The sequence below is a fragment of the Triticum urartu genome, chromosome 7, assembly GCF_003073215.2.
Source record: "Triticum urartu cultivar G1812 chromosome 7, Tu2.1, whole genome shotgun sequence".
NCBI lineage: Eukaryota > Viridiplantae > Streptophyta > Magnoliopsida > Poales > Poaceae > Triticum > Triticum urartu.
In genome coordinates, this window is record NC_053028.1 from 716,065,958 (window position 1) to 716,080,651 (window position 14,694).

Here is a 14,694-nt window from a genome sequence, read left to right on the forward strand (position 1 = left end):
TTATCATGAACAAGAAATATAATAATAATCAATTTATTATGCCTCTAGGCATATTTCCACAGTACGGCCACATAGCTTTCACCCCTCGGGCAACACCTTCATCTCTGGTAGTGACGAGGACTCTGCTGCCTGAAGCAGCAACATTGTCTAAGGGTATTTTTAGCACGTCATCCCATGCTCTATGGTTCCACACATCATCCATTACCAGAAAGGTCTTGTGGTCGATCAATGTGTTCTTGAGGGTTTCGTGAAGGCTGGTCTTTGAACTTTCAGGTGGTTGGGCACCTCCTCGGCTTCGATGATGACCCTTCTCAGCAGATCAACGTCACTGAAGTTTTGGTTGACACTCAACCATATCTTTTTGCTGAATTCACCTTGGATTGTGTTGTCATTGAAGACCTTCTGGGCAAGGGTGGTCTTGCCGATCCCACCAACACCTATGATAGAGACCACCTTGATGCCATTGTTGACATCCTTTCCCTTCTGCATGATTTGGGCTACCAGTGCTCTTGTGTCTTCTTCAATCTTGTCCCCAACAATAGCCGACCGGTCAAAGTCCCCTACCGTCTCCCGGCTAGGATTGCCATGACGAGATGCATGGGCATTGCTGCTATGACAATCCTCATATGACCCAAGATTGATGAAGTTGAAAGCAGCGCTGTGCTGCTTGATGGAATCAAGCCTCTGGTTGAGCGCCTTGATGCGGGTGCCGATCTCCCGAGCATGGAAGGGATTCCGCATACAGAAAAGCAAGGGGTTGCAACACCCTGCTTCTGCAGAGGATGGCCCACGCTTCTCCATGGCCTTGAGCTGGCAGAGGTCGAGGATGTCAGCAGCTTCATACATGGCACGCTTGAGCTGAGCCACCCAGACCTGGACGGTCTCGTCGGTGATGTTTCTCCTATCGGCGTCGGCGAGGAAGTTCTTGAGGTCCTGAAGCCTGTCACCCAACTTGTGGATCTCGCCGGAGACGCCCAGCATCGTTCCGAGCTCATACTGTACGACCTGTTTGAGGTAGTCCCCGATGAAGGATGCAAAAGCATCCAGCACCATCGCCATTGGTCAACTTGCTGGTCTTTTTTTCTGTTATGACAGTTGAGGAAAATTTTAACTAAAATAGTAGAAGCCAGAGACAAGGAAACAGAACATGAACACTAGCTCTAAAGACAAGGTACACAAGAAGCTTAACTAGGTAGGTGGGACAAATTAAACTTGAACTAGACCACCAGCCTTGGCTTTGAGATGGATGGGATGCACGGCGGTCGGCGGACGACGGCGGCGACAAATGACAGCACACGGCAGCGGAGGTGTTTGGAAGTAGTATGTGGCTGCTGGTGGGGGAGAAGCGGAGGGTAAAGTAAAGCATCCCAATTTCCATCCCCACAGGTGGAGAGCAGCAAAGCAAAGCATCACATTCCCTTCCCGTCGGTGAAGCAAGCAAAGCAGCCGAGCAGGGGATCGAATTGGATCTGAGCTCAACTTTGCCTAATTGCCTGGACTGGATGCCACCGCAAGATAAGGCCTTTTCACTCGCGCGCACGCCAAATGCTTGCTTGCTTGTCGGCGGCGGCTACTTCCTTCCGGGAATGTAGCAAATGCCAAATCTCACTTATTGCCGGTAGTGGTTAGCCATCGCCAATGTATGTGAGCTGCAACCTAGTAGCAAGGGTGGGGGTGGTTCTTTCTCCCTCCTGGATGACAGGTTTTTTTTCTTCTGAACCCCGTTTTAGTGTATTTTGTTCTGTTTATAACATTTTCACCTTTTCATATTTGATACTTATATTTTATCATTTTTTTCATAAACTTATTTCCTTTTCAAAAAGTTTATATTTTTTCGTAAAAAATGAGTGAACCCTTTTGTACATGATACTAATTTTTTAAAATCATGTGATTAAGTTTTAAATGCCTGGAATTTTTCCAGTGATATGCACATTTTTGATGTCATTATTTGCTTTCAAAAAACTGCACATACATAATATGTAAATTTCATGGACATCTTTATACCGGTCAAATTCTTTTAAATTTCATGGAAATGTGGTTTCGAATGGTACGGACATTTTTCTAAAAATGTATGAGTATAATTTATAAAACTACAGAAACTACCAGAAGACCAACTTTGGAAAAGCAGGGGAAAAAACGCACACACAACCAACCTCGCTCATGAACGCCTGGACTATATCTTGCTTCACGCGAGTGTTTCTTCATTGTCACTGAGGGGGGGTTAGTCTTTTCCCTGTTCACTAGTATTTTCGATCAAGTTCATTCGTTGCGCTTCCCTCTCTGGTTTCGCTGTTGGGCCAACCCAGTTTAGTCTTTCTTTTTTTACAGGCTTCCTTTGTTTCCTCGCTAGTTTCTCCAAATTTATAGTTTTTATTTGCTTGTAAACGTTTTTCTTCATTTTTTTTCTTGCTTTCCACTTTTTCTTGGGTTTTCTTCGTTTCTTTCTTGCTTTTCACTGGTTTTTTTTTATTTCTCTTTTCTTCCATTTCCTCATTTTTCTACAATTATATTTATTTCTTTCTAGTTTTTCTTCTGATTTCTTTTTTGCTTCTCAGTTTTTCACTGTACCATATTTTTACTTTGGTGTCTTTGGTTTTTCCTTTTGGTTGTTTTCTTTCTTTTTGTTCTTTTTATTGGTTCTTCATTTCTTAGTTTTATGTTGACTTCACCGGTTTAGTTATCTATTTTCACTATATTTCATGCTTCCACACTTGTTTCTTTGATTTCCTTTATTTATTTTTTGGGCTAAATTGTTTTGTTCATTTCTTCTTTTACTTTTTATTCTAGATTCTTCGTATACGTCAAGAATATTTCTCTAATACATGTTTAGTATTTTCGAATACATGTTTAATGTTTTTTAGGTACACTATCAATATTTTTTCGTATACATTTTCAGAATAATTTAATTGCTTGATTAACAGCTTTCAAATACAAGATTGGCATTTGACTACATGGTAAAAATTCTACATACATTTTCACAATTTTTAAATGCCTGATTACAGTTTTTCAAATACCAGATTAACATATTTCTAATACATGGTTAACATGTTTTCTATACACGGTTAATTTTTTTTTCAAATTGATTAACATTTTTTCAATACATGGTCAACATTTTTTCTATAAACATTTAACATTTTTCAAATGTTTTTTAACCTTTTTAAAAGCCTTGTTTAAAATTTTGAAATGCTTGATTAACATTTTTAAATACCAAATCAACTTTTTTCGCGCACATTGTTTATTTTTTCATATACATGGGAAACATTTTCTCTAAACACATTTCAAACGCATGGTTAACTTTTTTTTCAAATGTTTTATTTAAAGTTCTTTGGTAATGTATTTGTTAAGAATATTTGAAGGGCTAAACAAATGTAATAAAAAGCAAAAGAAAAAACAAAAAAACAAAAAATTTCTCAGCTGATGTGACTCGGTTTGCAGATGTTTTCAGTTGGTGACACCAACCAAATTCTTTTTACCAAAAGGGGTTCAGAACTGTGTCAAGCTAAAGAAACTGAAATTTCTGAATATTTAGTGTTGTACAGACTACAGAGCAGAGACGACTTAGCCATGAGCTTGCTAATCTCACCTCGCTCAATTAATTAATTTTTGAGGTTGCAGGATTGGTGAATGCTTAGATTAATCAACACTTTTCTCTCCTCTCAACTGAATCCCTGATTATTATTTTTTTTCGACCAACAACAACATGGGCGTAAACTGAACATGTAAAAAGGCGACCTCAACTCTGCTCTCTTCTTTCTCGTGAGATCATGGCAATCTCAGTTCTTCTTCTGAATGTATGAATGAATGAATGAAGTGTTTCCATGAGAATTGGATGGAAGACCGTCGGCAAAAGAAGGCGGATCGACGAGGCCAAGGTCGGCAGCGTCGTCTGTGTGACCATTACATAGTTGAGGCCTGAGGGACGAGCATTCTTTTCTTCTGAATCCACTAGTTCCATAGGTGTAAACTGAACATACGTTCAGTCGACATCCACATGATCCAACCATCAGTGCAACCGTAAGACTTGCAGAGAAGCAAGATGGCAACTTCAACACATCAATAGTTCATTTAAAATCAAGGTACATCCAATATGATGAAACAGGCATATGCCGCGACCATTCTTTTATGGGTTGTATATGTTTCTCCTTGCAGTACAAATAATTTTCCCAACTTCAGCTTAAATAATCCAACAATACCTGCACGCTTCATTCGGTGGGGTAGAAACGTACAAATTGCATTAAGTGTTTACAACACAGCAAATATCCACTTAAAGCTGCAAATATATATCATGATACATCCCGTATCTTTGGGGAAGAAACTACAAATACAGATACAGTGCAAAAGTACAGAAAACCGAACAAATATATTTAGATGCAAGTCTCAAACAATTCGCTTGCAGTGAAATTGGGCACTTCTTGTTCATGGTGCATCGTCTTGAGCATTCTTCATCAGGCGAGCCCACCTCACAACCACTTGCACATAAACCTTGTCATATATCATATCAATAAATTGGAAGTAGGCGGCCCTCCAGGTTCTCTTCATTAACATGGTGCAGAACACTATCCATAGATCCACCACGAATCCTATGCTCGTGCCAAGGTAAACTGATGACATATGGTTCATATCTTCAAGGCCACTTTGTTGTCCATCATTTGCTGAACAGTTCCTGGAGAGAGGAGGACCACAAAGACCAGGGTTGCCGCTGTATATGTACATCTGGTTGTCAAGAATTTGTAGCTGTGGCCCGGATGGTATTGGACCTGATAGATTGTTGTATGACAAGTTCAAGTGGCGTAAAGAAGTTAGAGCTGACAAACTTGATGGGATTGCACCTGAGAACTCATTGTAGGATATGTCCATGGACTCCAAATGCTTTAAATTACCGATCTGATTTGGGATTTCTCCCATCAACTGGTTACTTGATAAATTCAAATTGGTGAGCCCAATTAGTAAACTTATCCCCTCTGGAATATGTCCTGTTAAACTATTGCTTGACAAATCAAGGTTCACTAATAGCTTGTATAATTGGAAGTTATAGTCCCGCTTTTGGTCTTTCATGATTACTGGTATGCTCTCTTCGAAGTTGTAATCCTCCGCAGTGCGCTCAGATATTACTGTCGTCATTGCTTTCAAATCTGATAGTGACCATGGTATGTTTCCTGATATATTGTTGCCTGATATGTCCAAATAATGAAGGCTAACAATGCAAGTGAGATTGTCCGGAATATGGCCGCTGAACATATTGGACCTCAACCTCAAGATCTGCAGTTGTGGCATTTTCTCGGGTAACCACTTTGGTAATCCTCCAGAAAACCTATTGTATGAAAGATCGAGGAATTTTAACTGTGACGCACTTTGAAGAAATTTTGGGAATTCACCAAAGAGATCGCTGTTGTTCAAGGCTAAACTTAACATATGGGAGCCAAACTGATTTGCAGAGTTTGCACCTGAGTCCATGAAGCATGGCATAACATCTCCTGTTAACTTGTTTCCTGATAAGTCCAACCGTTTCAGACTAGCCAATCGGCATAAAGATGATGGTATCATGCCTCCAATCTGATTATTTGCAAGCAACAACTCTTCTAGAAATGGAGCTTTGCTGGGCGGGGAAACCCTTGGCCGTCGGCGGAGGCCACGACAATGGCAGCACCTTTGCTGGGCGTCGGTCCCATTCTTGGAGGCCTTGTCGAGTCCCGGCCCCGCATCGACAGCGCAGGTGGGAGTCCCGGTCCACCAGGTCCGGTTCCCACCCTCGCCGTCCCCGCTACCGGCTTGGTTGACCGAGTCATCATCTCAGCCGGTCTACACGATGGCCTCAGCACCGCCGCACGTGCCGTCGCAGCAGGCGCAGTACGGTGGGTCCTCCAGCTCCGCGGGCCCCTGCGTTGGCCTCAACGCGCCGCCGTTCCACGGGGGCCCCCTTGTGGTCACCGACCCGGCGCCGCTGCTCCGCACTGCCGAGCCATACCCCCACGGCGGTCATACCCAGACGGCGCCGCGCTTCGCCAAGCTCGCCTTCGCCACCTATGACGGCACCGAGGACCCCCTCAACTGGCTTAATCAGTGTGACCAATTCTTCCGAGAGAAACACACGTTCGCGTCGGACCACACCTGGCTCACTTCATATCACCTCCAAGGCACCGCACAAACTTGGTATTACGCTCTCGAGCAGGACGAGGGCGGCATGCCTCAATGGGAGCGTTTTTGCGAGGTCTACCTCCTTCGCTTCGGGCCGCGAATATGCAGGAGCCGGCTGGCGGAGTTGGGCCGTCTCCCCTTCACCTCTACGGTGCAAGACTTCACCGACCGCTTTGAGGCCCTGGCGTGCCACGCACCCGGCGTGACGGCTCGCCAGCGGGCCGAGGTCTTCGCCGGCGCTCTGCTGGATCATATCCGCGTGGACGTGGAGCTGCAGGGACCCCAGGACCTCCAAACGGCCATGTACTACGCCCGTGCGTTCGAGCGCCGCGCGGTGGCCATACAGGAGGCGTCACCGTCCCTGACCGCTGGGCCGCCACCCTGGCCGGACGTTCCTGCGCAGGGTCAGCCTGCTCAGGCTTCCGCAACACCCCTCGTCGTGACCGCGGCGCGCCCGTTCCACCGGCTCACCCCGGCCGAGCAACTCCAGCGTCGCCGCCAAGGGTTGTGCTTCAACTGCGACAAGCCCTACGTGCCGGGCCACGTTTGCCCACGACTTTTCTACCTAGAGGCCGCAGACTACATTGAGGAGGCCGCCGCTGCCGGGCTCGGCGACCTGCCCACCCCAGCTGCCGCAGAGGTGTTTGGCGACGGTTGATCACCTCGAGGAGTTCCGCAAGAGCTTCCCCACCATCCAGCTCGAGGTCGAACTGTTTGTGCAGGCGGGGAGAAATGTTATGAGCGTCACATGCTACAGCTAGGCGGATAGGGGTCTGGCCCAATTATCTTATTGTGTTAGGGGCTTAGCCCAATTATATCATTACGAGGATTATATAAACTCATGTAAGGACCCGTTTTAAGATTAAGCAAGAAGCAATCATATTTGCTCGGCTTCCTTAGGGCGCCGGGAGACCTAACCCTAGCCGCCGCTAGCCTCAGCCGCCGCCGCCTCCAACGCGCAAGGACGGCGCCCAGCCGCCGGCCGCCGCGCCCTCGTCCTCGTCCTCGTCCATCCTTCCCCTACAACCTCCGATCTAGACCCAGTAGAACCCTAGTTTCTACAAACAGTCAATAGTATAAGATACACGACACTCGTCTTTATCTGATATATGACAACACAGATTTTAGCCTTTGGCTGGCCCTTTCATTGCCATGAAGGACCTGCGTTGCATCGACGGGCACGCACGCAATTTGGTGTTACCAAGCTGAGCAGCAGGGTGAAGACCATCAACAGGGGGCTGGCTAGCTAGTCTTCCTGCACAAATTAAAATTTAACCTGGATGAGATACTGTATATGTAAAATTAAAAAAAAAGATACTGTATATGACTATGCATGCATGCATCCAGTTGATTTGGGTTTAAGCCTCGTATATCAAGATTTTCCACTATCATCAATCATATATATATATCACAGCCAGTCAATAGGAAATACCAACACATTGTTAAATAGATTTATCAATCAGCTTTGTTTCTTTCCAAGTAATCTAACATATTCACCATGGGATTACATGATTTCCAAGTAGTATCTTTAAAAGTAAGCATGAGTTAACCATTCAACATTTGATTTTCCACTATTACTCATTTGATGTTTTGTTTGTTATCTCTCAAGGATGGAGCTAGCCACATTAAACGATAACACACGCAAAAAACGATGAACTGGTGAGACATTCCTAAAAAAAAGTGGTGATGAATTATGCTTGTCTATCTAGCTATAGTAAATGAGAACATATAGTAAACATAAAATAGAAATTAGGAAACACCTACAGTATATTACCTGGTGCATAGAAACTCTTGAAAGAATGGCAGGAACTAATATTACGGTCTTCACAAAGTTTCCTTGATTGCAGCAAGTTAAGTTGAACCATATAGAGACCGTCCTTCGCACATATAAATATTTCATCAGTATCCTCAACATATCCTCCAATAAATTTAAGCAATACCATCCCTCCTTCAATCCGAGGAGGTAACCCAACAATGTTATCTGTTTCAATAGTCTTCCACAGCACCCAGGTGGTAACACCATGACAATTGATCATCCTCTGCCACATTTCAACGTTATGGTAATGATGAGACATCATGGCGACACCAACTGCGTCATCCTCTGTCTGAACGATCTGATGGCTGTAGCAATGTTCCATACGAGGAGGCCCCTCGAGCACATCAAGGCTATGCCGTTCCAAATCAAACCCAAGTATACCCTTCTTCACATACTTAAATGACCAATAAACAACATTACCAACTAGGGTACTAATATAAGAGCCAAAACAATCTCGATAGTGAACCTCTGCTTCGATGAGATCGGCCCATGTGTCGGTCTCGGAAGAATAAACAGAGGCAAGGGCTCGATCATCCTTAGTGGACACAAGCAGCAAGACCACCTTGAAGAGGGTGGAGTGGCAACCGCCATGCACGTGGCCCTGGTCACGGGCAGTGCAGAGCACCGCCCCGTGGACGTAGCCGCACTTGAACTCGGGTGGAATTGGCACATGGTGTTGATTACCGGCGATGGGGTCGCACACGAGGACCTCCGCACGGAACCGGTGTAAGATGAGGACAAGGCCATGGCGGCACCCGAGAAGGCGGTTCGACAAGTAGCCGATTGGCAGGTTGAGCCGCCAATCAGGGATGCGGTCAGGAGCGGGTAGGACCGAAGTGAAATTGATCTTATCGCCGTGATGGAAGAAGACGCCGAGGAGCGGCGGGTTCCAGTGATGTGCATAGAAGCAGCTGAGGAATCCAGAGTCGGTGACGAGGCGTCGCCAGCGCTTGCAGACCGCGGAGACGCGCGGGAGGGAGGACGGGTGGGGCGGGAGACGGAGGAGGATCTCCCCGAGCATGTCGTCGTCTTGCAGCGCCGCCGGCAGGGAATTGTTGCCGTGGCGGCAGATAATGGAGGCGCCCTCCTCACCTGCGCTGATCCGGTCTTGTGAGATGGAGGGATCGATCTGGGGGTTCATCGTGACGTGGAAAGGAAGGAAGGAGCACGCATCAATGTTTGGTTAAGATTTCTGTGCGTGCAATCTCTGAACTCCACGAATCAATGTTTTTTTTTTCTAATCTACTCCTAATAATAACAAATCAATGTTGTTTCTTCATCTAGTGGCATTGCTAATCTCAAAGCACCGTGCCGCATTAATCCAGTCGTCATTAGGCAGCATTTCCAGTCACTGGTTAGCCATTCCGGATTCCCAGTTTTCCAATCACTGGTTAGTCAATGATTCTTGATTGACATTTTTCCAATAGCGAGGACGAATACTCATCATGCCTGCAAGACGTACCTACAAACATGCATGCTGATATACCCGGCACCGGCAGTGGAGAGATGAAAACAGAGGAGGTGAGCGGAGATGAGACGAAGAATGAGAGATCTAGATGTGGCAGAGAGGGGAGATCAAGAGGAAGAATGAGAAAACAAGGGACAGAGAGAGGAGATCAGAGGGAGAAGCAAGAGGAGGAGAAGCCTCTCCTCCTCTTGTTTTCTCATTCTTCCTCTTGATCTCCCCTCTCTGCCACATCCAGATCTCTCATTCTTCGTCTCCAACTTAAAGAATATCGTCTTCTAGCTCTGCTGCCGGGGAACCACCGCAGGCGGCGGATCATGGTGGCGCTCTCCTCACTGACGTGGATTGATGCAGGTTGGGCGTACGATGCAGGGAGAAAGGACTTGGCGTAGGTTTCTGTGCATGCATGTTAATCACGTGACTATTTGTCTCTGGACTCCTTACATCACCAACATTGCCAGATCAAAAAATTCAATGATGTAACCAGCAAAAAAAATTCAATGATTTACGCTGTCCAGGTCAGTTGGTTATTCTCCACCATTTTGATAGATACATCATAGCATTGAACTGCCAAATTCTCACCGTTCTTTTCCTGTTTTTTTATCTAGAAAACATTGTTTGTTTTTTCTTTTCCTCTTGTGGTAAGCTTGATATTAGATATGATCCAAATAATAACCGAACCCTTTAGCAAACTAACCTCATAGTAAATGCAAGTACAAGCCCGGCAAGAAGGATGTTTGTCAATAAAACCAAATGAGCAAATAATAAAGACGCGGAGTGGGGGCTGTACATCATGAACAATGTCCGACTTGGGATTAAATATTCCAACAGAACCCATACACTTCATTCCATAGAGTACAAATATATAAATACCATTATAGCATTGACGTCCAGCAAAGACCCACTTAGTGCTTCAAATACAAAAATATAGAAAACTGAAAAGTTATGTAGATTCATGTACCAAACAATTCGCTTGCAGTGGTATTGGGCACTTCTTGTTCACGGTGCATCGTCTTGATTGTTCTTCATGAGGCGAGCCCACCTCACAGCCACTTGCACATAAACCTTGTCATATAGCTCATCAATGAATTGAAAGTAGGCAGCCCTCCACGCTCTCTTCATTAGCATGGTGCAGAACACTATCCAAAGACCCACCACGAAGCCTATGCTCGTGGCAAGATAAACAGATGACATATGATTTATATCTTCGAGGCTGCTTTGTTGTGCTTCATTTGCCGAACAATTCTTGGAGAGAGGAGGACCACAAAGACCAGGGTTGCCGATGTATATATACATCTGATTGTCAAGAGTTTGTAGCTGTGGTCCAGATGGTATTGCACCTGATAGATTGTTGTATGACAAGTTCAAGTGGCTCAAAGAAGTTAGTGCCGACAAACCTGATGGGATTGCACCAGAAAATTTGTTGTATGATAGGTCCAGGGATTCCAAATGCTTTAAATCACCGATCTGATTTGGGATTGTTCCTGTCAACTGATTGCTCGATATATTCAAATTGGTGAGGGCAATCAGTAAACTTATCTCCTTTGGGATTTGTCATGTTAAACTGTTACTGGACAAATCAAGATTCACCAATAGCTTGTAGATTTGGAAGCTATAGTCACGCTTTTGGTCTTTTGTGATTACTGGAATGCTCTCTTCAAAGTTGTAATCCTCTGTAGTGTCCTTGGATATTATGGTCTTCATTGCCTTCAAGTTTGAGAGTGACCATGGTATGCTTCCTGATATATTGTTGCCTGATATGTCCAAATAATGAAGACTGACAATGGAAGTGAGATTTTCTGGAATACGGCCACTGGACATATTTGACCTCAACCTCAAGATTTGCAGTTGTGGCATTTTCTTGGGTAGCCACTTTGGTAATACTCCAGAGAACCTATTGTATGAAAGGTCGAGGAATTTTAATTGTGATGCACTTTGAAGAAATTTGGGGAATTCACCGGAGAAATTGTTGTTGTTCAACGCTACACTATACATATTGGAACCAAACTGATATGCAGAGTTTGCACCCGGCTCCTTGAAGCATTGCATAACATCTCCGGTTAACTTGTTTCCTGACAGGTCAAACCGTTTTAGACCTGTCAATTGGCATAAAGATGATGTGATTATGCCCCTCAACTGATTATTTGCAAGCAAAAACTCTTCCAGGAGTGGTGCTTTGAGGTCTGACGGCAATGACCCTGAGAAAGAGTTTGAAGACAAGTTAAAGCGGGATATGTTTATTGGGAGCAATGGGACTTGACCTGTAAGGTTGTTCGACCCGAGATATATATGGTCAGCTGCCATGTGTTGTAAATTTTCCGGTAATGAGCCATGCAACTTGTTTCCCGATGCATGCAAGAATGAAGCTCGGGAAAATGTCAACCAGAACCAATCAGGAATAACATCATCCAGGTTTGAATTTCCAAGAACAAGAACATCAATGCCAGTCTGCCATTTGAGCCACTCTGGAAAATGAGGTCCAAGATGGCATGAACGAAAACCTGCGACCTTCAATCTAAATGGAGGAACCCATTTTTGGTTGATAGCTAATTTCAAAGAGTTGTATGACAAGTCTAGATACTCTAAATTCAATAGTCCTGCAAAATCCTCCTCTGTGAGCACACTGTTTAATTTATTATAGCTGAGGTCCAAATGCTTTAAATTGCCCAAACTTGTAGAATGTTTTTTCAACAGCACACCGCTGAAGTTGTTGCAGCCGAGGTGCGCCAACTTCAAATTACGTAAACTCTCAAAATGTTCCTTGAGGAGCACACTGTTGAAGTTGTTGTAGCTGAGGTCCAACCACTCCAAATTACATAAACCTGCAAAATGTTCCCTGAGGAGCACCCCACTGAAGTTGTTGTAGCTGAGGTCCAAAAACATCAAATTACCTAAACTTGCAAAATGCCCCTTGAAGAGCACACCGCTGAAGTTATTGTTGTTGAGGTACAAACTCTCTAAATTACCTAAACTTGTGAAATGATCTTTCAGGAGCACACCGTCGAAGTTATTGTATCCTAGGTCCAATTCTTTCAAATTACCAAGTTCTCCTACTCCTACAGGTAGAGGGCCAGTCATCATATTTCCAGATGCTTCAAGAACACTGAGATTGGTCATGTTCCCAATCCAAACGGGTAGATTTCCGGTCATATTTGTACACTGTACTGACAACTCTTGCAATGTATTCCATGAGCACCTTGGCAATCGATCCATGAACTCAGACATGCTCGTGTTAATGTTGTTAAAATCAAATACCAACACTTTCAAATCACACAGATCTTCTAAATTGGTTGGTAGCAAACCCTTAAGATTGTTCCCACCCAAGTTTAAGACCTGGAGGGACTTCATGTTTCTCAGTTCATTGGGAATGGACCCATTCCAGCCGCAACCAAAGAGGTCGAGCTCCTTGAGGCTTGTAAGGTTCCAAAACCAGTTGTGCTTGAATGAAGTGCCAAAGAAGTAGTTATCAGACATATCAAGGACCTCGAGATGTGTGAGGTTGGACTTGGAATGTAAATTACTACCAGCCATGGTACTATTAAGGCCACATCCGGACAAGCAAAGCACTTTAAGAGAAGGGAGCATGTGAAACGTGTGAACCCAGTCCTCCACAAAACTAAGATCCACCAAGCTCATGTCAAGATGACTCAACAAAGAGAGGCGTGGCAACCATGCAAGATTCACTGCTTGAAGACCATCATAATCATTCCAACTGACATCGAGATATTGCAACTTGGAGAGATTGCCAAGTTGGGAAGGTATTGTCCCACTGAAAAGTGCCCACGAGAGGTCGAGATACCTTAAGTTGGCAAGGGAACTCATGAAAACAGGTATGCTTGTGCTGTTGAAATCATTATAGCTCAGATCAAGATACCTCAGGTGTTGCAAAGTAGCCAAAGAGGAGCCCATCTCTCCTGCCGACAAGCTCAATGATGTGTTTGAGAGGTTGAGCTTGATTACGTGGCCAGTACGGTTGCTGCATCGAACACCCTTCCATTGACAACAGTCGTCGCCGTGGCGCCATGACAAGAGATGGCCAGCTGGGTCGAGGAGGCTTGCCTTGAAGGACAGGAGCGCATCTCGCTCACTGCTAAGGCAAGCCTCTGATACAGTCGCTTGACCATGGGAAGTGGATGCTGCTTGGGAGATGAGCAAGCAAAGGAGTAGTGCAGTTGCTCGAACGAGGAGCGCGAGCTTGGTCAGATTGGTCGGAAATGGCAGACGGAGAAGACAGTGGAGCGAGCAGGTCCGCGTACTGGTCTTTTCATGTATACTTCGTACGCTGAAGTTATTGCTACAATTTATAATGATTCGGACAATCGACCCTGCCCAGCACGGCAGACCAGGTTGTGGCCAGTAATTAGGGCAAGAGACTTGACCCGCCCTGTTTCAGGTCATGGTCTTGCATACTTTTCTTCTAGTGAAGTTGTGGCCAAGCACGCATGCATACTTTTCTTGTACCTAGTGAATTTATAGCGATGATTAGGACAGTCGACCATGCCAAACACTGCACACAAGATGGGTGCTAGAAATCGATTCAGAGGAGGCTCCATGGAGACGTTTAAAAAAATATCAAAATCATTATAATTCATTTATTTATTTGAGAAAAAACATTTTTTATATACCAGCAAAATGTTCTGGACTTTTTTGGATACGCAGATATAGATGTACAGTATATGTGTACAAATTTGCATCTATATGCGTATTCGTATGTGGTGTTATTAAAAAAGAGACACGTGAATGAAAACGGGCTCGTATTTTGCTTTTTGGCCAGATATTTGTCTTTTTTATGTAGCCAATAAACTATTGTGCTCCCTCCGTTTGATTCTTATGGATTTATGTTAGAATTTTTGACGATGTGCGTTTGCTGGGATGAGACGTTCCCATCCACTACGAGGCGCTTACGGTGACTTTGTAAATCTCAAGATAGTATACCGGCTCATTCTCTCGAAAGTGCTCATAGTGTGCATGAGCGTTCAAGTCCGTACTATGTTAAGAAAATGCAATGAAAAAATGGGTTCAGTATTTAGGAGAACAACACTTGACCTCGGGCCGCCACCAGGAGTCATCCGCAGTGGGCGCGGCCGCTATGGTGAGCTCCATCCTGCCCCTGACGGAGCTATATATGTTCTTGATCCATCCAATTGAATCTGAATCGGTGGCCCATGGGAGGGGCATCTGAATCTTAATCAGAATCAGCGGGTAGAGCTCCATCCTGCCCCTGGACTGGAGGGAGGTTGCCATTCATTCCCCTTAGCAGATAAGATGCAGAGGTAGG

General features: G+C 44.7%; 2 protein-coding genes and 1 pseudogene across 2 annotated transcripts; all 3 read right to left on the bottom strand.

Annotated features, from left to right (window-relative positions):
• Nucleotides 1-225: 225 nt before the first annotated feature.
• On the bottom strand, nucleotides 226-1,066 carry LOC125519627 (putative disease resistance protein RGA4). Its single transcript, XM_048684368.1, has one exon. The coding sequence runs from the start codon at nucleotides 1,057-1,059 to the stop codon at nucleotides 226-228; it is 834 nt and encodes a 277-aa protein (XP_048540325.1). The 5' UTR covers nucleotides 1,060-1,066.
• Nucleotides 1,067-4,283: 3,217 nt separating this feature from the next.
• LOC125519628 (receptor-like protein EIX2) lies at nucleotides 4,284-5,274 on the bottom strand. Its single transcript, XM_048684369.1, has one exon. It carries the CDS (start codon nucleotides 5,272-5,274, stop codon nucleotides 4,417-4,419), a length of 858 nt encoding a protein of 285 aa, XP_048540326.1. The 3' UTR covers nucleotides 4,284-4,416.
• A 4,950-nt stretch (nucleotides 5,275-10,224) lies between these two features.
• Nucleotides 10,225-14,630, bottom strand: LOC125519629 (annotated as a pseudogene).
• Between the last annotated feature and the right edge of the window lie 64 nt (nucleotides 14,631-14,694).